The sequence below is a fragment of the Ostrea edulis genome, chromosome 6 (assembly GCF_947568905.1).
Source record: "Ostrea edulis chromosome 6, xbOstEdul1.1, whole genome shotgun sequence".
Lineage (NCBI taxonomy): Eukaryota > Metazoa > Mollusca > Bivalvia > Ostreida > Ostreidae > Ostrea > Ostrea edulis.
The window spans coordinates 72,891,525-72,917,810 of NC_079169.1; the positions used below are offsets into that span (position 1 = coordinate 72,891,525).

The window sequence follows — 26,286 nt, forward strand, 5'->3', positions numbered from 1 at the left end:
ATTTGAACAAACTTGATAACCCTTCACTCAAGGATGCTTTTTCACCAAATTTGGTTGAAATTGGTCCAGTGGTTCTGGAGAAGAAGTCGAAATTGTGAAAAGTTTACAGACAAACAGACGGACGACGAACGACGGGTGATCAGAGAAGCTCATGAGCTCAGGTGAGCTTATGAGCCCATCCGGATTTGTAATACACTGACCCACTATGGAATGTATGGAAAGTGATCTGTCTCACAAGCAACTGGGAGAAATTTGAGACTAGCTTTCCTCACAGCCGGTACGGGGAAATATCGACGGTCCGTTGTTACATGTCCCTGTTTCCGCTGTCACCATCGATTTAACACTTTGTGCGGACAGTTCACACTATCGATTTCTCAAGTACAATTCACGTCCGCAATTGTCTTTTTCGGATAAAATCCAAATGACTTGGTATTGTTTTCCGAATAAACTGCTACAATGATTTAAGTTTGTCGCGCTCCTGGATGACAGGTTGCCGAGGAAAACGATTTCCGGGAATAGAAAATACCCCTCACCGAGATCGTAAACCTAAGAATGTTGAACCTCTTCACGCGAACAAAGATGCACATGGTCATCAACTGACCCCTAATATAGCCTATCGTTTGGCACATATATACATGAGAAATGAATTTAATTAAGAGAGGGATCAGCAAATTTGAAGCACATGCATTTCCCCAATTTACAGCAAAACACACATTATAGGTTTTTAAGACTTTAAATAGGTTTACTATGTTAAGAAATCTTATGTACCAAAACCGCAATTATGTTTCTAATATCTGCATATTGATTTCCCAAATCAGACTTTAAAGTTCCTGAAAGTAAAGAAATTCACCACTGTCAATGGCGATCTGGGGTTAAATTAAATACAAAGCTTACAGCGTTTAATGAAGACGAAAAGAAAACCGATCTGACCGCGGAGTCACCCTCCCGAAATGAAGTCGAAGCCTGCAGTGTTGTTTCCGTGTGGCATCGTTGATTCGAAAGAAATCTGCATGAAAGAATCCTTCTTCTTTGTTGTTTATGATATCAAGGAGCAAAAATATTGAATGAAAATTTGTCCGTTGATGGCATCAGATGGCGAGAGCTTATGAGAAGCCATAATAAGACTTGTAAACAAAAAAGTCGTATTCTGGTCGCAAAATAGCTTACGATGGACACAAAGAAAATAAAACTTTAAAAAAGCTTAGAATTTCTCTTTTTTTCTATAATAAATAGAAATATGTATATATTGCAACATATACATGTAGTTACGATTGGACAGTTTAAACGTTTCATTAATTAGATGATGACTCAATAGAGACAACAAAGACAAGAAACTGTGTATAAAATTTATTTGATTTCAAAAAATACGAAAAATGTTCAGCCCTTATTTCACACATGTTACGGTCATGGAAGAAGGAAACATATTAAACCTTGCTTTGGAAAAGTAATCTGTCAAGAATTAAATCAAGAATCACAGACAAACGACTAAATTTCAAAATCCTTTACTTATACTATACCAGCAAGGGAGTGGGGGTTACCCCAAATGCAATAAAATAATTTCTGCACAAATGAATAGCATTTATACAATATTAACCCGGTGTTTCTATGATAGCGGTTTTGTTAAATGTAAGAAATAAATATATACAAATATTTGATTATCATAAACATGTTGGTTACCTCTGCAGTAACCGATTGCAGGTTTTTGACGACCCAGTAACTTTGAACTTAAGTCTTAAATAAGATTAAAGGCTTTTGAATTTTCAATTCTGTTTGTAAACTAGTAAATACAGAACATGTGTAAATTAAGCGTGTTGTCAAGTTATATCAAATTTTTGTTTCTGTTTTAAAATCATCTACAAGTTCATTTATGAATCAAATTCAAAAACCTTAGGAATAATAGAATTATAAAGACAAAGTCGTGGTATGCTTAATTTTCATCTCATTGATATTGTCTAACCGTTGAAGAATGAACATGTTTATTAAAATGTTGTGCTCAGTTTTCCCTCCTTTCATATCATTTACAATGTATGCTTATTTGCAACATTTGGATGCCAGACGTTGCGAAAAATGCTAAAAATAAGACACCCCAAAATACCCAATTCAAAAAGAAACTGGATATTGTAATAGGAATAGAATGAAAATCGAACATACACTAAAATTCTACATTACAGAAATGATCCATATATTGATTTCCTCCTGACATTAACTTATTAGATCTCTGAAGATAAAATTTACTGGGGGATTTTACCCGACAGTGTATTGTATGCGTTATCATCTGGTAAATCAAAAATGACAATTCAATATATTTTTCCTACATATCAATTGTACAAAGGTTTTGATAAATGTACATACAGGATATTGGAAAGAATAATTCAAGTCCATTTTATTATTTTTTTTAAATGTGTCTTTCGTTATGCATGCATGCACGCGCGCACACGTCTCGAATTTTACAACAGCCGTGTTTGAAACCCACTTTCGACTTGAACACTATGCTTAGGTTTGAGCATTACTTGCTATTCTATGACAAAACATTATTAGTGCATGTTTATTTTGAGGAATTTCTTTCGCGGACTAATAATATTGAATCGGTCAAGTGTTCCAAGTGAATGTAAACCGATCTGTGGGAAAACGAACGACAACTCTACGTAGAGCTTGATGTCGAGTAAGAATTGAATGTAAAAAAACAAACCAAACCAACAAACAAACGAATTTGACCTTAGAAGAAGAAACCGCTTCTTTATCTTTGTAGGTAAAATCCTTATATACAATCGCAGACATCCGTTTGTTGCCGTGACCGTTCGTTCGCTTCATCCTCTCTCATTATAACAAGTAAAAATATTACAAAACTTAACAACAACCCGCGGAGTATTATTGACTGGAGACAGGTAGTACACTTGATCTACAGGAAGAAAAGTTTTAAACAAACCTCAATGCTGTGAAACACAAACTTTCCTTGCACTCAAACAAAATTTCTTACAACTTTAGTATAACTTTTAAAATCTAACGGAAAATCTTGCAAATATGGTAATTTCACGGCCATGGTCTAATGTAAGAACTAACTCTTTTTTCTTTTTTCAACAAAAAGAAAATCCTCATACTAGACCTATTAAGCGGATATAAAGCTCACCTATTTTGTGCATCGTGAATTTGCTTTCAAGGTTGTTTTATATTATAAAAGTTTTCTTGGGTCTTCAGCGAATGTAAAATTGATATTCTTCCTGGTCAATGACAGGGTAATAATTCTCCAGTGATCTAAATAAAGAGACGGTCGCTAATTTTATAATAGATATAGAAATATCGAGCAGTAAACATTTACACGTCAGCGTGGCATGTACGCATTCGCGGCATTCTCCAATTACGTCATTAATTTTCTTCACACATTTCATGATATAAATAATAAGGTCAACATAGTCACAATGCAAAAATAGAGAATCTGGTTGAATGGACACATGGTATAATGACAACTGGATAATTTTCACACATATATCAGTATCATATGATTAACAAATGTAAAAATATATATATAAACAATCCCCCGCTTGGATTTCTGTGATATGACATGATGAAAAGTGATAAAGCTATACCGATGCCCGTTTTGAATTCATATTCTGAAAATGTAAAATTGAATTGGACTCAATGTCTGACATGAAATTATCGTCTTTGCCAGAACTCACACTGTGCATCGGTAGAAGATGCGAAATTTTCCCTGGAAGTCGAGTAACTTTGTATCGGTTTTTATTCTGTTTCCGCAGATTGTAGCATGAACATGAGCACACGGACGTGACGTCATTCAATTCCGGGTTTTCTTGAGCACCAGACACAACATTGCCATTGGAAGTTATGACGTCACCCTCCAATCGCACGGCAGTCTGTGCAGCCGCGGCTGCCTCTAGTTCGTCTCTTTGTTCGTCCTCCGTATTCATTGTTAAAAATCTTAATACTAAAAGGTTCATTGCTGCAGAAATGACAGTTAATCCAAACAGAATGAAAATCAAACTAAAAGCTACGTATTGCGGACTGTCCTGCAGGGCGTTGTTACTCTGAAGCGCCACATAATCACCGAATCCAATGGTAGTCAGCGTTATGAAACAGTAATAGAAGGCGTCCAGGTACGACCAATCTTCGAAGTAAGTGAAAACACCCGCTCCGGCGGTCAGAAATAAACAAGACAAAATACAGGCGACCATGATAAGGTTTGTCTGCGAGACCTCACAATTTTTCAGTCTGAAACATTTTTTGATCTGTTTGAGAAGAAACGTCACAAATGTGTTGAGGCGTTCACCGACACTTTGGAACATGATGAGGCAAAGAGGAATCCCCACGAGGGCATACCACATGCAGAATATTTTTCCACTGTCGGTCTGCGGGGTGCTGTGTCCGTAGCCTGAAAGAGAAACGTACAGTAAAGAACCACATGAACAAACATCCAAGCCACCCAGAGACGTGCTGCTATCTATTTCATGCTTATGACTATATCACAAATCTACATCATACATGATCACAGTTTCCTTGCAAATCTCAGCTCTTACAATAAGAAAGTTGCATAGGTAAACAGACTACCACATTCATGTATGAGGTAGCTTTGACCTAAAGCATGTTCCTTAGTCTGTTTCGAGTTTGAATGCTTGACCAGAGCTGTTCGGTATGCAGTTTTAAAGAAATTTCTCTGGGAATGACCATGCTATTTTACAACCGTCCTGCTTTTCCGCTATTATTTTAAAACTCTTTGTATGATCATCCATTCGCGACAGCTCAGTGATAAAGCGTTCGCGTCGTAACCGGGAGGTAGTGAGTTCGACCCCCGCCCGCGTCATGGCCGCGTCAAACCTAAGATATAATATAGGTAGTGATTGCTCCTTCGCCAAACGCTCGGCATTTAGAATTGAGATGCACCTAACAGGTCATTCGGATACGACCTTAAAAACGGATCAACTATTACTTGACGGGACGTTAAAAAAACCCAAAAAACAACAGCAACAACCTCTAGTATATATGCTTTCCCGCGAATCAATTTATATATAAAGTTACTTGTATTCACCTATATCTAATTTGTCTTTTCCGAGATTTCAATGTTCTCATGCAGTATTCTGTATTTCCAACCTCCTCTCTGTAATGTATGACTGTACATTTATGAGAATAAAGCATTGATTGATTGATTATAATTATATTTCATAAGTTATGAATTAGATAATTTCTCAGTTCAGCCGGGTCCGCGCGAGGGTTTGGTCATACAGAAACAAACCGCGGCAACAAATGCATTATACATGTACATGATGGATAGATAATTTATAAATAGAAATTCGTTAATGATGTTTTAGACGTTTTACTTATAGTGCTACGTCTTAGATGTTTAGACGTTTTACCTATCAGGGATGTGACTGAATTCCTCAGAAATCAGAAAAAAACTGGTCAAAAAGGGAGGAAAACACCTCACCCTACTTGGAAAAATATCATTTTCTGCCACTTTAGATCAAATCCAAAGTGGTTCATTTTTTTCGAAAACTGAGCAAATCAGAGGATTTCCTCTGAAAAGAGGAAAAATCACACCCTTGACTTATAGTGCTACGTCTTAGATGTTTAGACGTTTAACCTATAGTGCTATGTCTTTTAACGATATTTTACATTTTAAATACTTAACCTTTTTAAAAGTGGGCAACATGTATTATTTGGCTAACGGTAGACCAAGAGGTACATTTGAAAAAGTCGCAGAAAAGTAGCACATTTTGTCGCGGAAAAGCATGATTTTGTTTTCTTGGAAAAGGAGAGTTGATTTGTAGAAAAGTAGTACTGGGTGATGATCATACCAATATTTTATTTCACAATGTTTGTGTTGTTTCAATGCTAATTTAGATATAAATTTAAATGACACTGTACAATGAGCCTGTCCTTCTATATTGCTTGTGGTACATTAAGAAGGTTTAGTGCACCTCGTTAGCATGTGCCAGAAGTTCAGAACTCGCGCTCATCTATCTGAATAAAGCACAAAGAGTAAACGAGAGAGGGATATCAATGGCAGCTTTGCAATTTAGATTGAAATAATTTTTTTTAGAAGGTATCAAAGAACGCGTCGTCTGAAGTGAAATTGAAGTGACTCTGATTGACGTACAGACAGACAGTCAAAGGACTAAGTGATTCCTTGAAGTCATTTCATTGGCTTTACACGAGACAAAGAACTACAAGAGAAACTCCCCAGTGTAAATTAATGGTGTAAATTTTCCATATACGGAGCGGCCACCAGGAAGTTACAAAATGAACATTAATGCAAAAAACGCGACTACGGTCTATCATTTCCCGTGATTACCACTGCATTCTTTTATCTTTACAAATGATAATGATAAATCCAAGTCCACATCAAGGGAGACATTTTTAGCAGAGTATTGGTTCTTTACATAATTCTAAGCCAAAATGAATTTAAAAATGTCGAGAAAATTTAACATCTTAGATATGCATGCAGGCTGTCAATTGGCAGATAAAAACGTTAAATACTAACAAATCATTTCAAGATGTAGGCGTCAACCATGAATCAATGGTTGATGTAACAACGTAAATTTGTGGAGCCCGTAATTAATACAAACAACAAAAAAGATTGAACTGTTATATGCAAATAAAAAGCCGATGCCTGCAATCTACCGATAAAATGCAAATACCTCTCGCGTATCTTTAATAATTTATTGATACAAGCCTAAAAAAACTTCATCATTATTGAGTTTGGTACTTGATAAATGGACGTATTTAACCGAGAAGCAAATTTTTGGTACAATTGATGTGACACGAGCAAGTATGCCTGAGATCCGTTTTTATCACATGAATATTTCGTGTCAGATCCACTCTTTTACAAGGGTCCATGGATCACAATGCTGACCCAATTCATTATGCTCTTTAAGGTACACATGTTTCAATTTTAACAAAGATGTCATACCATGGTATTCTATGAATGGAATGAAAAAGAAAAAAACTCTAGTAATTATGCAAACAAAAATTTACAGTTATACAGCTATCAATAAATTAGATGATTTTAAAAGACAGTCGGTCTTTTTGAACACTTTCTTTCCGAAATGAGCAGAGTATTGATCACGTGACTGTCTTATTAGCATACCATATGCTACTTTCCCAGCAGTTCTTGAGTCTGTGCATATCTATCTACCCTTTCGTGATTTACACATGATGAAGCATAATGAATTTAGTCTGATAGGTCTTTAATCCAATATCTACAGTCGATAACTTACCCGCGCCATTGTTTACTTTCCGGTCACGTGTACAGAAAGCGCGCGCAATACATACATGTACATTATACAAATAAGGTAAACCGAAGATATCCGAGAGTTACACTGTAGATTAGACAAGAATGAACCAAAAATTTTGACCTACTCCTTTTTGGAATGAAATCAAATAGTTTATATTGCATAAGATATTATATTTTGCCATTATAGATACATTAACAATGCTACTTTGGAAGCAATTATTTTTACTCATTTTAGTACATTTAAAGAAATGCAAATTTTATCATAAACTTTGTAAGCTTTATCAATAAGGCAATGGTTATAATCAGACCAGATGAGGATGCTTGTTTATTTAAAAATTTGCACATTTAATTTTATTTAATATTACAAAAACGTTGCACTCCCGTGGCGACTCAAGAATTTATTATCTGTACAGACTTCAGAATGGTCCCAAAGCCCCCCCCCCCCCCCCCCCCCCCCCCCCAATATACACATTTACACGCTACATTGCAACATCTTAATCATGGATACTTATAAGGGGCGTGTTCTCTATTCTAAATAAATTCCCAGAATGCTATGTACAACGTTGTATAACGAGGTACCAAAACACGCCGGACATACAGGGGCCAGAATTACCCGTCTCAGCATTTGGCTTAGTGGAGCTAAAGGAATAGAACGTCAGTGTAAACTGGCCAAGTTTTAAATTTATCCTAAGTATGCACGTTTCATCATGTTAGCAACAACTTTTCCATATGGTAAGTGTAATAGTATCTCATGCTGCCAAAATAGAACCCTAAGAAAGATTTTGTACCCATTTTCTTTGAGTTTTTTTTTAAATTCAAAATCTAATTGGGTGTTTATCAAAAGAGAATTGATAATCCATCTTTTCTATTATATACAACAACGTGTAAAGGTTTTCGAGTGCAGAACGCAGTAAGAGCTATGCGGAATATCTTCTTGATCTTAAAAAGTTCTCGGCGAATGTGTCATCACAGCATTTCAAATATTCAGTCCTCGACAATTATGACATCCCTCTGAGTAACAAGAAAAAACCATCTTGGATGCCTTCACTCGATGAACGCAATTACAGATAGACAATTAGATTACGGGAAACCATTTTTCTGTCAGATGTCGTACAGAAGTCGTTCTACACGGTCACGTAACATGGCATTAATAGAACACTGGGGTTGAATTAAGTTCATCCACTTACAATTTTTTTCCTTCTAATTTCAAATCATAAGAGGCAAGTTTAATATTTAATTTTTTTGGGATAATATGATCGAGCGGCCATTTGAGCTACTCTACATTATTAAATATGTGCATTACACATCAGCATACAATTCGTCAAATGGATATGAAAATAGACGACTCTGTAATACTTTTAACAAGAGAAAGCGAGGTGAATAAAAATAGCCATGAAACTCAAATTACGTGTATTATTAGCATGCGAACAGGGAGTTGTTTAAAGATCAGAAATGCATCTCACAGTATAACTTACGAAGAGGAAATACTGTACAAATATTAAATTTATCAATATGACGAAAATGTGCATTGCATGACTGACAGTGGAAGGGGACCTGAAAATGGATAATACAAATATGTATAATACAAATCAAGAAGAGGAAACTTGGTAGCAAATGCTATGCAAGAGGAGAGAAATGTATGCTTTACATACATGTACAAGCATTCAGCAGAGGCTTGGGGTAATTTATGGAGTGGAACGGAGTGGAACGGAGTGGAGTCGTGGAGTCATGGAGAGGAGACTCTGTGCTTCATAACTTTATTATCCTTTATTTTAGAGTAATGTAACTCAACACCCTCATCCGGTACATATAGGTATGCTGGAATTTGGTTCAATCTGTTTCTTTTACTTTAGTTGCACACACATCTGTCAAAGCCCCTTCATCCCCTTAGGTGGGAGCAAAAGTTTCCTGTCACAAGCACCAAGAATGAGGTCAAATTTATGACCTGCAATGTCAGATAATCACTTCATCATTTTAACACTGTGTAAATGCATGGCCTTGGCAATGACATTTCCTATTCATGTGTTTTTATTAAAATAGCTGAGTATTTTTGATGAATTATAGATTGATATAACATATCAATATTATTGATAAATTTACAGGAGTAAATCTAGTATTTTATTGGGTAGAACATGAGACAGATTAAATATTAAGGGTTTAGCCTCTCTCCACAGTAGTGTAAGAGGAGCTAAGACATTACATGAATTTTTTTTAAAATTTATCTTATTTGTTTGGCTAGCTATAGTTATGCTGCATAATTATCATGGCCATAATTCAAGTACAATTATTCTATGCTAATAGTCAAATTACACTAATGCTATATTAATTACTTGCAAAATCATGGTCAGTTTCTTCCTTCAGTGATGCCTGTTCTTTTATTTTATTTGTAAGCATTTCTATCAAAGTCCTGTGTTGTGGTTTGTAAATGTTTATTCTATACATGATAAACATGAATTTTATTCATTGACTCCACTCCATGACTCCACAACTCCACTCCACTCCATAAATTACCCCAAGCCTCCAGCAGACAGGAAATAGATTTAAGCCAATATATCACAATGTATTTAGACTAGAGTGTTTGCCGGACGGATGCACTGAAAGATAGAGGTAATCTAGTGTACCTTTCTCAGGAGCGCGGGTGTGGTGTGGTATTTCAGTTTCGTTCAATGTTTTAACTTTTAAGTGCGTTTCGAAAAAGAAGAAGAAGGAATTGGTCTAATGCACTAGAGAGATAAATAATGCGCATTATTGTAGATAAACTGACTTTTGTTTGCATTATTGAGTATTCACAGTTTGACACAGATGCACTCAGGTTCCATTGTAATCCAGTCGTTCTGTTCTGTCTGTACGTAGAATATGGATTGCATTACAAATCAAATATAAATGATACAGGATGTGGGCCGTTCTATTTCTACATTGTTCAGCACCGCTGTGTTGACATTTTCCTCTCTGCACACCGCTGTCAAACAATGCCATATATCATTTCCTAGTTACTGTCTCAGAAAGTCGGTGACGAGTTTCTGTGACTGTGACGGGCTCTGTGGGCAATCTTTATAGTCCTGGAAATCCCCAGATTCCTTACCTTTTATTAGTGTTCTCCGTAGTGGAATTTGTAAATATTTCATCCAAAACAAACTTGGCTACATTTCTTTCCCAGAACCAAAAAGTATGTTTTAAAGCAGTATGCTATTTGACCCAAATGAATAAGAAAATAGATTTTATACAGAGTGAGTTAAGATACACATATACAAAAATTAACCATAAACTTAGTAGATGTGTGAGTGTTTAACTATTTTAACATGGCAATCACTTAATTCACAGCCAAAAATGATGGCTATTGTCGTTCGCAATTTTTGAAAATAATATCTCTATGCGTATTTAGCGAAAATGATTGCATGTTCACAACCTTTAGTAATATCCGCATATGGAAACTGAAGTATGAAGGTATATGTATATTTAATTATAGGGGCGAGAAATCGCAGTCCTACTTGTTGATCTTTTTTAAGAACGTGTGTTGCATCAATAATAAATGTTTTGATACACTGATCATGAATTGCAATCTGTCTGAAGTAGATAATCTGTGAGCTTCTTATGTCTATACCGCCGATTTTTCTGAACGTGATAATAGCTGGTCTTTATAGATTCATGCGAAATGACGATGGGTTTCAAAAAGAAGACTTATTTTACCTCATTAATCATTTCTTTCATCGCTGGTATATCGGAGAAATATCACGTAGCCAACAAGAAAACGCTGGCCAGCAGCCTCAAATCAACATGACCAATGACGTCATACAGGATAGACGGCTTCCAGGGAATTCACAACGTTTTTGGGGATCAAATTAAACACATGGAATTAGTTATAACACGTGTACACGTTCGCCGACTCGTAGACTTATATGAATCAACATGAAATGCCAATGACAAATAACATTATATAGCAGATTCCTCCAGTGGCAAGACATTTCTTTTTCGTGTTATTTCACGAAATGCATATATGTTTTTTTTTAAAAAAAATATTTCATTTCAGTTCATCAGCTTAAATTTGTTACATTGCATTATATACTGAAAAATCCATTAAAGAAGGACAATTTCACGTAAATTTGTTCTCACAATGCATTTTTAAAACTTTGTTGACGTAATTCCATTTTATCTGCGGTTTATGACAAAGGCAGATGGATTTTTTTTTATTAGGAAAGTATTCCGATACTCGGGTCTATCACGAAGAGGATAATTTGGTATAAAAAGTGTAACGTCGATGAAACATTGAGGGAGGAAACACATCCAGCTTCGACCCCCCCAGATGTGACTTTACATTGTTCCTCCTGATACATCAACATATCATAATTATCACTCTTGTCGACAAACAAGATATCATACTTTGAAAATGTGGTCAGAATTTATTTGCGCAAAGAAACAAATTCATAGAGTAGTTGATGTACATATTTTACGAGGAAAAAGTGCAAGAATGTGTCTAGTAATACCCAGCATTTCAATTGTCATGAGGCTAACGCGGCATTGACGTCAGTAGAAGGTCACTCACAGAACCTGAATAACTGATTACCGTGTGCTTTTATGAATTATTACTTCCATTTAATGTTTGGGCATACCAGATTTTATTTCATAGAGGATGCTGACTCAGTGCTTCATAGTAATTTTTTTTCAAGGTCATTCCCTAATTCTGGAAATCCTTTCCACATTTATGTGTAAACTTTCGCAGTTATATCGGCATTCCGTTCAACAATTGGACATAAACCACTCTTACTTTAGAGGGACAACTTCTCAATGAGTGAGATTCTGACAGATCTCGTGAAAAATCTCTATCGTCACGGATGTTTTGTGAGATAAGAGAGTATGCAAAATAAACAAAACATGTACTGACAAATGCTTGTATCTGCAGTGTTTCTCTCCCCCTAAACAGCCAGAAACTCGATGGGGGTGCTGTAACTACACTTTGTTAAAAGCAAAAATCGGTGTCTCTACATTTATCATTTAACCCATGTTCATACATAAATCAAGTAAGTGTAATTTTTACGATGTTTCCAATGATTTATATTGCACATTAATTTTGCTACCGAATTATTTGCCGTTGAATTTTTTATTTTACAACACTGATTGCGTCACTACCTCCATCAAGTTGATTACATTTTATACAGATAGAACGAACAAAAAATCCAGAAAAAGAAAGACAGAATGAGGGAATGAGATAGATAGATAGAGAGAAAGCAGACAGACAATATCAAGACACAATGCCGAATATTCCAAATAAATTTGTTGTGAAAATGATATTTTACTTCCTGTCCTCTCTCTAGATGTTTTAACATTGTAACGATTCTATGATAAAGATACATAATGTAAAGTTTTGCACTCAAACTTTCCCCGACGGAGGAGGTTGGAAACATTGAAGCGAGTTCAGTTATAGAATAAAACGAATTTTAAACTCTTTTGAAGCAGTTGATCATCGTCATCACACACGCGCACCACACACCCACGTACTACACACGCGCGCACCACACACACACACGTACCACACACGCACCACACACACACGAAACCAAATCAACAAACAAACATATGAAAATAGAATAACTTTAAAACTAGCACACCCATTGCTAATCTTAAATCCCGTGTTAACCTAATCAAAGTGGGAAAATAAATGCGTGCAGGTTTTGTACTCTGCGATAAAAATAATGAATATCATGGAATGAGGGTATTTATTCATCAAGCTAAGTAATATAAAGCATACCATCATAAAATCATCCCCTAGACTGTTTGTATTATGTTGTGGGATAACTCTTGACACACGTCTCCATGTGTGGGTTATAATTGTATAATAATTTACATGCTCAGAAAAATTTGCGTTCCAGTTTTTTAAACATCTGCAACTCGAAAATTTAAAAAAATCGGCTGTGGACCGTGTTAATACTTCAAACAAATAATTAAGCGCTGATAAGCACCTAGTTCCCTTTATGAATAACCTTGTTCTACACAAAGCGAAAAAAAAACTACCATCAAACATTACCAGGCCTTGCCTTGAGAGACCCACATCAGAATCCTGGTCATGGAATCCCAACCGGCTCATTAAATTATTTCGGATACAAGAAGTTTTAATAATAAAACCGAGTATTCCCGATGATTGGCCGGATTTCCACAACCTGAGGATCAATACATTTCTGTACAGAAGACTGGACTAATCTCGATGTATCTTCCGACACACATTGCTCTTGTGCTAAGTTTTTGTCCGTTGTTGTATCTTTGGGTGTAAATCTTCCAAAATATAGTTATGTTAACTTGTTGTAGTCAAATCAAGAGGTCAAATAAGATTTTCATAAAAATCCAAACAGTGCATGTAATAATTTGTTATCGATATAGTCAATCCTGCTAGTTAACAGACATACATGTATAAACACACGAAGAAATAGACAAAAATCAATATATGTACCCAGGGGTGCATGAGCCGAGTTGCATGGGATACATTGTAAAGTCAGGAATGTTGTGGCATATTTATAATTGTGAAGAACTAATTTCAGTTTTAAACTTTTCGAGTTACTGTCCAGAAACCATATTTGTCTGAAGTTTCCAATCTATTTTCGGTCACTGTGACCTTGACCTTTGTTCTCCAAAATCAATAGGGGCCTTGCTTTGCTGTTATCCAACAATATATCAAAGTTTCATTTGATTCGGATTTAAACTTTCTGAGTTATCATCCGGAAACCAAATTTTACTGAAATTTTCATTCTATTTTTCGGTCACTTTGACCTTGACCTTTGACCATTTTTCTAAAAAATTTATAGGGGTCTTTCTTACCTGGTACCCAACAATATATTAAAGTTTCATTTGATTAGATTGTAAACTTTTCGAGTTATCATCCGGAAACCAATTGTTGACGCCCAACCGCCCACTTGTTGCAACTCGGCTAAAAAGATCAAACCCAAAACAATAGAAGAAATAGACAAAAAGATCAACCCCAAAACAATAATCACCAAACATGTATATACACGCACAAAGAAATAGACAAAAAGATCAACCCCAAAACAATAGAAGAAATAGACGAAAAGATCAACCCCAAAACAATAATCACCAAACATGTATATACACACACAAAGGAATAGACAAAAAGATCAACCCCAAAACAATACATGTATATACACACACAAAGAAATAGACAAAAAGATCAACCCCAAAACAATAGAAGAAATAGACGAAAAGATCAACCCAAAACAATAATCACCAAACATGTATATACACACACAAAGGAATAGACAAAAAGATCAACCCCAAAACAATACATGTATATACACACACAAAGAAATAGACAAAAAGATCAACCCCAAAACAATAGAAGAAATAGACGAAAAGATCAACCCAAAACAATAATCACCAAACATGTATATACACACACAAAGGAATAGACAAAAAGATCAACCCCAAAACAATACATGTATATACACACACAAAGAAATAGACAAAAAGATCAACCCCAAAACAATAGAAGAAATAGACGAAAAGATCAACCCAAAACAATAATCACCAAACATGTATATATACACACAAAGAACAATACATGTATATACACACAAAGAAATAGACAAAAAGATCAACCCCAAAACAATAGAAGAAATAGACAAAAAGATCAACCCCAAAACAATAATCACCATCCCGTCGAAGGTAATTATCTCTCAAATGAATGCATGTTTTCATTTCTAACAACTTCTAACCTAATTCCAGCAATACGACTACCAGTAATTTTGTTCATACCTCCACTGTGGCGTAGCGAACAGAGTGATGCATACAGCAGCCTATGTCGCACAAGAAGATCGCGCGGTGAGTACGTGCGAGCACGTGCAAGCATCAAGATCTCTGAACAACAAAAGAAGATATGTAATGTTGACATCTGAGTCGGATTATCAAGATTAAGACGATTAAATGCACTGAACACACCAGTGGCTGGATCCCGATTGTCTGCAGTGAAACAGACAGTGTAGGAATATTATTCAATTAAAGTCTATAATTGGGTGGTAGTTTGGGGGGTTACGGTTGAGGGCTAATAAACTTCGGTTTGTTTATAGTCGGATTATTTTTATGTTTTTCTTATAAACGCCTGTAATAAAATATATCCTACTTAAATGTTTTATCTTGCGCGAGACTGACAAATAAGCATGATAGATACTGTTCTATATTGTAACAGTTATCTTATCTGATTGGAAGAGGTGATACGTTAAAAAGAATAAAGCTCATAGAATACCATTCTCCTCCCAAACAAGTGCAGTGTTTGAAATTATCAACTGAAATTTAACTTTGATGAATGACCTTATACTTTAGTTTAAATCTCTGCCTTGCATAGTTCAAAACTTAAGAGCAAGGTTAAAGTTACAGACACCCGAAGGAACTGTCTATGAAGGACTGTCTGACAGACACCCCCCCCCCCCCCCCCAAAAGACCCTTTACTGACTGATTCGATGCGCAAGGGCTTGTTCTGCGTATGGTCAGTTTTTAAATCGAAGCAGGTTACTGACAAACAAGTTGATGGTACAAGGGTTCCAACAGTCTCGTTTAAAATCAGCATTTCGCAAATTCTATGGTCGTTATAACGATCTAGTTTGCCAATACAACCTATCATTGGGTCAAATGCTGTCTGACGTGTTTCATGCCGATTGTTAGGCCGTTCTTGGCACACTGATTTTGACTACGGATAACTCCGTTTACCTGATCAAGATATTGGGCTCACGGCGGGTGTGACAGGTCGACAGGGGATGCTTACTCCTAGGAACCTGATCCCACCTCCGGGATATCCAGGGGTCCGTGTTTGCCCAATTCTTTATTTTGTATTGCTTTAAAGGAGTTGTGAGATTGATCACTGTTCGTTATCTTCGCTTTTCATCATTCTAGGAGTATAGAAATGGAGATGTTTCTAACAAATTTTCAATTCAATAAAGAAAGGCTCCCCATCACCAATTTAAATAATTTATCTTCCATTTGCTAAATTTCACACACCATTATACTCCTATGCTTAAGTACATTGTGGAAACGTTTTCGATAAAAAAGAATTACTTTAATAAATTTTGAGGCTGGTTTGCTACATATCCTTATACTTAATAGATATTGAACACGCAATGGATATGTTATCCAAACCACAAACGGTCGCCCGGATATCCAAGGAAGGGCATAGGGATCTCGAATCGGACTCCCTAATATATCATTATGCAGTGATTGTATGTATTTTGAGGTATTGTGACGTCTTGTTCCGAAAGGAGATGTGGGTATATCTGAAGTTACTCTGATAAAATTAGATAGTTTCTTTTGGCAAAGCAACTATACTTTGTTATGTACATGTATTTGGACATTTTTCATTATTAATTTCTTTTGATTTGATACTGGTTTGGATTGGACTTAGCTGCTAAAGAGCGCAATTGTCTGCCTCAGCTTAACAAAACTGGAATTCGCAACTGTGTCACTCTTTAGAAATTATTCTAACAAAAAAACCTCCTATAGTGTAGACGTTTTTCGTATCGGAAGATCTGTGGTAATTATGATGGGCCTCATCTGCGGAATAATATGAAGCATAGGATTTATTGCTAAGTTGCAATAAAACGCAAAATGTTATTATCAACATCTCATAATTGCTTCACCGAATTGGCTTCATATACAACGGACCTTAAATGAATATGTCTCGGCCCTATAAGACGTTAGATGCATAAAACACGGATAAAACTGGTCAGTAAATAATTAATTACAAGTACACCCGGGAGTCCAGTTCTGTGGAATAGTACGCAGTTAAAAGATAAAAAATATGGATGGATGGGTTGATATATAATTTTTGGCTTAGTTTGATTGTAATAAGTACAGATATAAAATTTCTAATACATATGAGACTTGTAAATTGTCTTTGATGTTCAAAATTTGAAACATATTATCCCTTTCTTTATACTGTAACTCTATATAAATTTTTCCCACAGCATGGTTTGGACTTAACTGAGAAATCATGGGGATAGAATGGAATTTATGTAGTATGGTAAATTGCATTCATTTTACGTTTCAAAACGTAAATGCAGCTTTTTTTAAAAATTATTATTGAAAAAAAGTTTGTAGCAAGAGTCGTCAAACGTAAAACAAAAGTAGCACATACAAATGCATATACAGTACATGTATAAGGAAATAAAAAAAAGAAGAAAAAAGAAACAGGTACGCAAGCGCTTGCAAGTGTTGGATCTGAATATAGATACGAGGTAAAATAAATAAGAATATATAAAGCACCAAAAATGACCAACGACACGAACAATATTATTATTTATTGCGACATGAAAAATACAATGAATTTCCGTCGATGTGGTCATGTCGGAACACAATGAGCTCTTATCCATCCTATTTTTCTCATGAGATTAATCAATTGATTAACAGACTAATTAGCTTTTGTGATTGCACGTTCATCCTCATTAGCATCATAGGAGGACCAGCGTAATATATGATATACAGGTGAAGTAGGACCATGTTGCGTTTATTTGATCTAAACGCTGGTGTTAACCATCAGATGATCATGTTTACGATTGATGTTAGATTTACACGATATGACATACAAAAAACTCCCTTGATAAACAAGAAATCGTTTTCTGTAAAAACTTTGCTTGTTGGTACATGTACTTCGCTGATTTTTATGCAGATTGCTCCAAGTTACTTGAAGATAAGTCAAAATGGTGTAAGAAAAATCAAACATTAAATTTATTCCGATGGATAAATAAAGGATTGTGACGATATAAACCTCTATAAGATGCTTTTTGTCTTAAAAATTTACCATAACTAATGCGAACTATGCCTACGTTCTATTGATTCATTTGAATTTACCGGGTGGCAGTAAATATAAAATTTACATGGCAACATAACCCGGCATTGGTAGATATTGCAATGACAAAATGAGAAAAAGTGTTGAAAGTTCCCAATCAAAGCATTACGGAAATAAATGCCGAATACTGCTTTCTTCCCCACAGATGGATCTCATGCGTTCTGTTACTTGCTCTAACGACCGCTATTATTTTAAGATTTCCCGACAACATGCAATTGTACAGAAGATACTCGTACATAGGTACTAGACAATTTATTTGAATGGTACATGGCAGGTGAAGATTCACAGTCAAGAATACATCTAATATGTCTCAGATACACGATAAAAGAAAAAGTTAGAACAAAATGTGTTTTTGTGAAACACTGATGCCCCCCGTATGACAGCAAAGTAATTCTTGTATTGTATCAAAAAGGTCTTGTCACACGTGTGAAATATGAAACCCCTACAACTAACCGTTTAAAACTTCTGTCCATCGTTGAAGTTTTTCAAAAGTAGGTAAAACCCCAAGGTCAAGAATCTTTGTACCAAAAAGAAAGGTCTTGTCTCACGGAATATACTTACGAATTATGAAAGCCCTATCACGAAGCATTCAAAAGTGATTACCTAAGTTAAAGTCTTTCAAAAGGAGCTCAAACGCCAAGGTCAAGAGGTAAAAAATGTTGGTACCAAAAGAAAGGTCTTGTCACAAGAAATGTGAGAAATGAAATCCCTATCACTAACCATTCAAATGTTATGGCCAGGGTTAAAGTTTTTGCGGACAAATGGACAGACCAAAAACTATATGCCCCCAAATCTCCGAGTACGAGGGCATATAACGGTATAACAAAAAGAAATCGAAAATAACATGTGCTTGCTCATGAACTGATGAATGCCTTAATGGGTAATGAAAGATACAACTAGCTGCGTAGCACATCTCTAGGTTCGGTGTGCAACATTTTTACCACGGTTAGTTTCTATAAAAAGAGTATGTCTCCAAGTTGTGTGCCAAGTGGTAATGTCAGCTACTGTGTAGCGAATGCCACTGAAAATCTGATGAGATGAATGAAGACAACAAAGTGATGTCAAACCTTTAGCTTTGTGACCTGTGTGTAAGAGCTCCAACACGGAGTAGTAGCAGGGAGAAATGAACGATCTCTTACGCGTGTGTTTTCACTTCCAGTTTTTGTACATTACCCAGAAAGTTGTAGACTCTTGTTTGCCAGGTTTTTTCATTTTATATGAGTATTTTGATTCTTTTAAAAATATGTTGGCTATTCTTATTAGTTTAAATATTTGTGGTTTTAAAGAAAATGACTTTATCTAGAATTCTGAATACGAATTCAACATTATAATTCCTGTGTGCATGTTTCAGATGATATGACTTAGACGGAGATACGGTTGTTAATAACTCTTCGTAGACAGAATTCACTCGGGCTGTGTTGATGTGTCCTCAGTGGGTTTCCAATATTTATTTTAGATCTGCTGAATCTGACAAAGACATTAACGGTTATCTTGACAGTAGGTCGTGTCAGAGTAATGAATAATTAATGCAAGTCCAATATTGTCAAATAAGGTATTAATGAAAAAAAATTGTACAACAAAAGTCTAAGGTAATGGCGGACTGCCCAAGTTTTATCGGAATGACATAAGAAGTGATTAGGACTACTTGGGAACATATCACAATGACATTTCTTCACGGGTGCTATCTTCATTCACAACAGATACGAAATACTTTATTATTCCCCGTTAACGGGCAGTAAAGATTTCACGGACCATACTGACGAAAGACATTAAAGGACGAGGCGGAATGACGACAAAATACAGCTATTTCTGTATCGAGGCCGGTCAATCCACTCACTCACAGGAAATAGAACTGTTCCATAGAGTTTCCGAACTGCTAGGAACTTTTTTGATCTACGATATTTCCTGATATTTTTAGATAGTTTATGACGGCCATGATACTCTACATAATCTGTCTCATCACATATGTAATGTCTAGCAAAGGGATTTTGTCAAGGAAACTTCACCATTGTTTGGTTTTTCGTAATTATGACCTTTTCTGTCAACCTGGGCAATAGATTGGGAGGAACATCTGGTTTTGGATGTGCTAAGCAAACTCGTGTACGGATGGTAAATCTGACAATGCTCGTTCAAGCATGTAAGCATCGAGAAGAACTCCATTCTATGAAGTCAATTCAAAATAAACACCAGATATCTAAGCTTTGCAAACAGATCGGCGTTTAACCGAAATATTGAGGTTGAATTAATGCTAATCTTAGATGAAATCGATCTTTAGCAAGACAATTCCTGGCAAGATGTCGTTATTTTTAGCCTGTTTTCAAGACGTGGAACCATCTATAAATCGTGCTTAGCAAACAAACAAGCCTCGAAGCTGTTCCTGGGCTTATGGCTGAGAAAGGCTGCAGTGTACGGATATTTCAGAGTTATTAAGATGGAACATCTTGTTATCAAAATAGCTCACCAACAGAATCATCGACTGTGATCGATGTTAGTGCTGGTTTGATGCATGAATAAGGAAGAGCTTCAGCTTTTAAAAACACGTCAAATTTCTACATTAATCAAATTACTATCATTTCAATTTTAAGAATCCTGTAATTTTGTGATGTGAATGACATCTAATTAGTCACAGCATACCAATCCTCTTATTAGAATACGTGAAAAGTAGATACATATACAATGTAAATGTATTTATTAAAGAGATACGATGTTGACCAGTTACTAATCAAAGTTTGTCATGCAAAAATATTATTCACGTTTATCGGCATGATAAAATGATACTTTTTGGAATTTCTGAAATAATGTAAACATAAAGACAAATTGAATATGTAATTTCTGCACACTCAGAATTCGAAAACCAAATGTCGTGTACGGTTTGGCTATGAACTCTGCCAACAAGAGGCACGCGGATGTGAACGGTCATCTGAATAACAGAAGAAAAAAAAACAACTCTTCAATAGACAGCTCAAGCAAATAAGGTTTAATTAATTTCAAAAACTGACAATAAATTGTCCTTAGGTTTCCAGATTCATTGATTTAATGTCCAAGAATAAAAGAGTATTAAAGAAATCATGTACTGTATTTTCACTGCAATATGATTGCCGCGCCCTGAAGCATCAGTAGTCCAGAGATCACGAATTCCACAATTTTGGTACATGTAGTAGTTTTTACACTCAATGTTAAAGGCATTTTCACCACATACGCATTTGGGCCCCTCCCTTAACCTGAACCATTGGCCCAAGGATAGATTATTTCACAGTTCTAGTAGACGGCTACTTACAAGCATTTTGTAACCATGTACACAGTATTTCTTCACAATACACAGGAGTAATGAAGAACATATCAAGTATTAAATGCAGTTTCACAATATATCCAATTAAACCTAATCCTACAACCAGATCCCAGTCCTAGAGATTTTACTATTTTGGTACAGCGATCCATGTTCTTCTAAACGTTACATATATAGTTTTTCATCAATCTGTGCAGGGGTAAAGACGAATATTTTCAAAGAATTAATGCATTTTCACATATGAACCATAAAACCCCAGCCTAGCACCAGAGACAGGGGCCATGAATTCTACATTTCTGGTTAAGGCATCCTTGTTCATCATGATTATACACACATTTTCTCTGCTAGATGTCCCTGGGTAAAGATGAAGATTTTTAAAGATTGTATAATATTTCAATGTTCTGACCCCTGCTCTAGTACCAGATCATCTGACCATGGGGCCATGAATTTCACAATTACTTTGTATTCAGTTTTATTGCTTGGTACATGTATCCAGGGTCAAAAAGAAGAGTTAAAGAAATAACAAATTTTCAATATGTGGGCCACAAAGCCCCAGGCAACAAGAATTTCACAATTTCGATGGAAGCATCTTTGCTCATCGTGACTAAATGTACATAGTTATTCTTCTAGAAGCTTGAGTAAAGAAAATTGTCTAAAATTGCATGATTATTTAAGGGTTTGACTCCTACTTTAGGATCCAAAGGCCATGAGTTTCACAATGTTAGTTCTCTTTTTATCATTGATATGTATTCAGTTTCATTGTTTGTTCTCCAGGAGTCAAGAAGGAGATTTTTTTTAGAGAAATAATGCATTTCCAGTACTAGTATATGACTAAGAAATCCCACTATTGCTCCAGAACCCCTGATCCAGGGGGTCATGAGGTAAAGGCGTCTCTCCTCATTATAATTTTGTACTCAGTTTCATGTCCAGGGGTTAAGAAGATATTCTAAGAAACAATGCACATAAAACCCCATCCTTGCAACATAAACCTAACCCAGGGGTCATGACCCCTAACCCAGGGGTCATGAACTTCAAACTTTTGGTAAAGTCATTCTTGCTCATCATTAATATAAACAGTTTGTCTGCTGGACGTTCTGGAGTAAAGACGAATTCTAAAGAATGCATCATTTTAAAAGTTTTGACCCCACCACTGAGGCTCTTGTGACCACGAACTTCACAAATAAAGTTTTCCTTACTCCAGAGACACTCCATACTGAGTATGATGAAATATTGCCATGCACTTTCTGAGAGGAAGTTGATTATGTTGATGACGCACGAAGGGCAACTACCAAATGCAATAGGTCATCATGATTGACTCAGGTAACAGACATTTTATAATCTACACATGCACCTATTGTTTTCTCTGAACATACAAAGCACTAGGTGCCATTTATGACCCTGAATTTTAAAAAAAATCTTTGATTTATTTGAAATTCAGAATTTGTTTTATGTTGAAATAAGATTTTTACTACAGTGAATTCCTGTTTTGAGTATGACGTCACCGAATTAGCGATCCGTCATTATGTGTTTTTTAAAACTTGTCAAACTGTCATCGACACTCTCTGAACCCTAAAACTTATGGCCATCTGAAGTAATAAGTTAAGAAATTTACGCATTCGAGACATATCATACCAACACTTCTGTTATGTGGTTTAAGATTAAGATGCTCTTTTCTAATCGACCGTTATTATGAAGTACCTTAATTTAACTTTTACGTCATCAATATCGCTGATACATGGATATATGTATGTACATCAAGAGTTTACTGTAAATAATAACAAGAGAAAGTAATTGCATATCGCCTTCCAGACAGACGCCTCTTTGTGTTTGATGATAATACCCATCGCTCAATAAAACGAAAGTTTTGACTTGATAGTTTCTACCACTACTACAATTAGAACATCTGTTATGTAATGTGTATTTGCTTTAGGGGAACTTTGACTGATCAGTTTTTCCTGGAAAGAATAGTTGAACTCGAGATTTCTGACTTCAGTAGGAGGGATATGAAATCAAAGTTATCGTTTTCTCTATTTGTTTCTACAAGTTCTTTGAAAATGGCAGATTCTCTGAAGTTGTACAATCACTTAATCGATCTGGGCCTTTATAAAGATACATAAGGGTATAAAAATCATTCATTAAGTTTTTAAATTCAGAATCTGTTTCAATCAATGAATATCTTTAAAAAAAAATCTAAATCAAGCTTTTACTTGGTTTTTGAGTTTCATAATTAAAAGAAGCATTTTTGTGTACACAGTGTATTGTGCGATTGAGTCACTGCTGTATATGAGTTGAGTATAACGTTTTGTACAGTTGTAATTGGATAGGTGTTGAAACTAAAATGTCTTCCCACTGTTCAATCGAGTTCCCTTCACATACATCACACAACAGCCACACCACTCACCTGGGCTGCATCTGATCTCATAAAAATATGTATGAACTTTCCTTGGATTTGAGGTAATCGACTTATTGCTTCAATAAATTATATAACCTTCCAACATATCCATTCAATCGTCAGATTGGAGTGAAAGATAAGAATATGACTTCATATTAAAGGGGCATTGGTATTATTTGAGCTGGAAATTTTCAAGTTTTATTTTTCCATTTTCAATGTTTACAATAAGGTATTTCTAATGGTCTACCAAAATTTGAATGTCAGTTGTTGAGTTACATGCGAGTTACAGTGTACAGCACTCACAATGCTTTGTTATGTAAACAAGGCTCGTGCCATGCATTTGTTTACATATAGATTGCTTAATAGAAAATTTCATGTTTAAAACAAAATGAGATGTGACAATCACTAGAAACTGTTTAACTGTGTTCAGAATTAACTTGTAAATTAAAAAAAATCTGCTTTAACTTTTACTAGTATATTTAACCTATGTAAACAAAAACATGACACTAGCCTTGTTTACATAACAAAGAATTGTGAACAACTGATATTCAAATTGTGGTAACTGGCTGACCATTAGAAATACCTTATTTAAACATTGTAAACATTCAAAATGATAAAATGAAATTTGAAAATTTTCAGCTCAAATCGTGATGACAAGCATTAAACTATATCGCAATCTTTGTTCAAAACTTGCAGGATGTTCGCCACATTGACAGCAGATTAAGTCAGTTGGAGGCCGTGTTAGCCACTCTGGCACATGTACATACATTTCCCCTTCTATACATTCACTCAAACATGGTAAATATACCTCGATGTGGCATATATTCAAATGTAAACAAAAATATGCATATAATTATTACGGATACACGCTGCAAATTAAATGTTCATTGCATGGGATGATTTAGCTGTTTCAGTCCGAGTATAAATATAAGGGGTAGCAAATCTAAAACTGAAAAAAAAAAATAGACTTTGAAAAACGGTAAAAATTGTTCTGTTTGTGCATTTTGTAATTTGATAGTGTTTTGAGAATTCGAGAAATATTTGTGGTAGAACACAAAACGCATGAATATTTAATTAAAATTAAATGTTTCAAAATAAAAAGTTTGTTTGGATTTTGGAGGTAGTTCTAGCGAAGAAATGGGCTGGAAAAGTAATAATGATAAATACATGTATGTTTTGGAAATTACAAGAGCATTTTATACATTTAGTGATTTAAAGTATACAAACACAACTCAAATCGTTTTGCTTCAGAGCATAACATTTACATCAACGCTGTCTGTGGGGTTCGTCTAAAATTGGTTTTTAATATCCCAATTCCAAATTTCCCCACAAAATGAAATGAACCGAAACCATTGACCTACTTTTAAAAGCAAAAACTGCTTACCAGAACACCACGTGGGCGACGAGACGAGTTCTGTTAGCAGTCATTAATCAACTACAATTCCATTTATTAATCTCAATCTAATACAATTTGGCTTAAACACTCATCAGGTCTATGTCTAAAACGCAAGTTTTTCGTAAACGTGCTTTGCTTTCTGATTTAAAGCAGACTGACGTGTCATTTTAGAATTGGAGCAAGTCTAAAATTAAATTGTGCAATACAGCAAGTGCCCCACTATAGTTCAGATTGACAAGAGGGTGTTTGGTCGATGTAGAGCAGAGTGTACTACTACTTTAAACGTTTTGAAATTCCCAAATGTTGCCATTGACATATAAAATATAGCTTACCTATAGTGGTTATGACAGTCAGAGAAAAATAAAAGGCGCCTTCGAATTTCCATTGCCGACCATTTTTATAAGGTTGGACTTTCCATATAATATTTCTTAGCGTTTCATAATCGTTTGAACTGATGTTGCATTTGGATCTAAGCTTCATCTCATCGCTGTTCAGCTCTCTCCTGACGTCACTTTCGTTTTGCGATTCCAGGGCGTCAAATACAGCGGCTCCGACCAAGAGATACGTGAAGGTACAAACAATAAGAGACAAAGTCCGAACGTTTTGCTTCTTCATCGCCTCTCAGCCATGTCCGAGAGAGCGCCAAAACTGTCAGAGGGTCATGTCAAGGAGGACGACTTTTCTCATTCCGTCATTTTTCATAACCCTCGCAAGAACACCAGACGGCGCTTCTCAGTGACCCAGGAAATAGAAACACAATAATGACATTCCTGCCGATACTCAATGATAAATCAAATATGTATATATTTTCGGAGAAAAGTAACGAATTTGCCTTTACGAAGGATACCTAAAATAAAATCACTTTCCACGTTCTTTTTTTGGTCGTTCTTGCCTTTCTATGGAATGTCAGCTGAAACAGCAATACACTAATACTCTGTAAACTGGTACCTTTCAAGGAAAAGGGGAATGTTGAGGTAGATGAATACGGAAGTGGTTTATGGTGACTCTTTATTGGAATGTTGCAAAAACGACATCTTCTTCAAGGCAGAATTATACGCCGATCTGTCATATACACCCTGTGGAAAAAAACATAAACTGTTACAGCGTACTAGATACTTCAGAAGTTAACATAGAA

General features: G+C 35.5%; 1 protein-coding gene across 2 annotated transcripts in view; it reads right to left on the reverse strand.

Moving 5' to 3' along the window:
* Window positions 1-1,332: 1,332 nt before the first annotated feature.
* LOC125683196 (two pore potassium channel protein sup-9-like) overlaps window positions 1,333-26,286 on the reverse strand; it is a 31,869-nt gene continuing 6,915 nt past the window's right edge. For both annotated transcript variants that reach the window (XM_048924056.2, XM_048924057.2), the window contains exons 2-3: window positions 25,484-26,227; window positions 1,333-4,384 (exon numbers count right to left, since the gene is read on the reverse strand). In XM_048924056.2, coding sequence (XP_048780013.1) covers window positions 3,579-4,384; window positions 25,484-25,766 — 1,089 coding nt within the window. In that variant the 5' untranslated portion in view covers window positions 25,767-26,227 and the 3' untranslated portion in view covers window positions 1,333-3,578. The remainder of the gene's footprint in view (window positions 4,385-25,483; window positions 26,228-26,286) is intronic.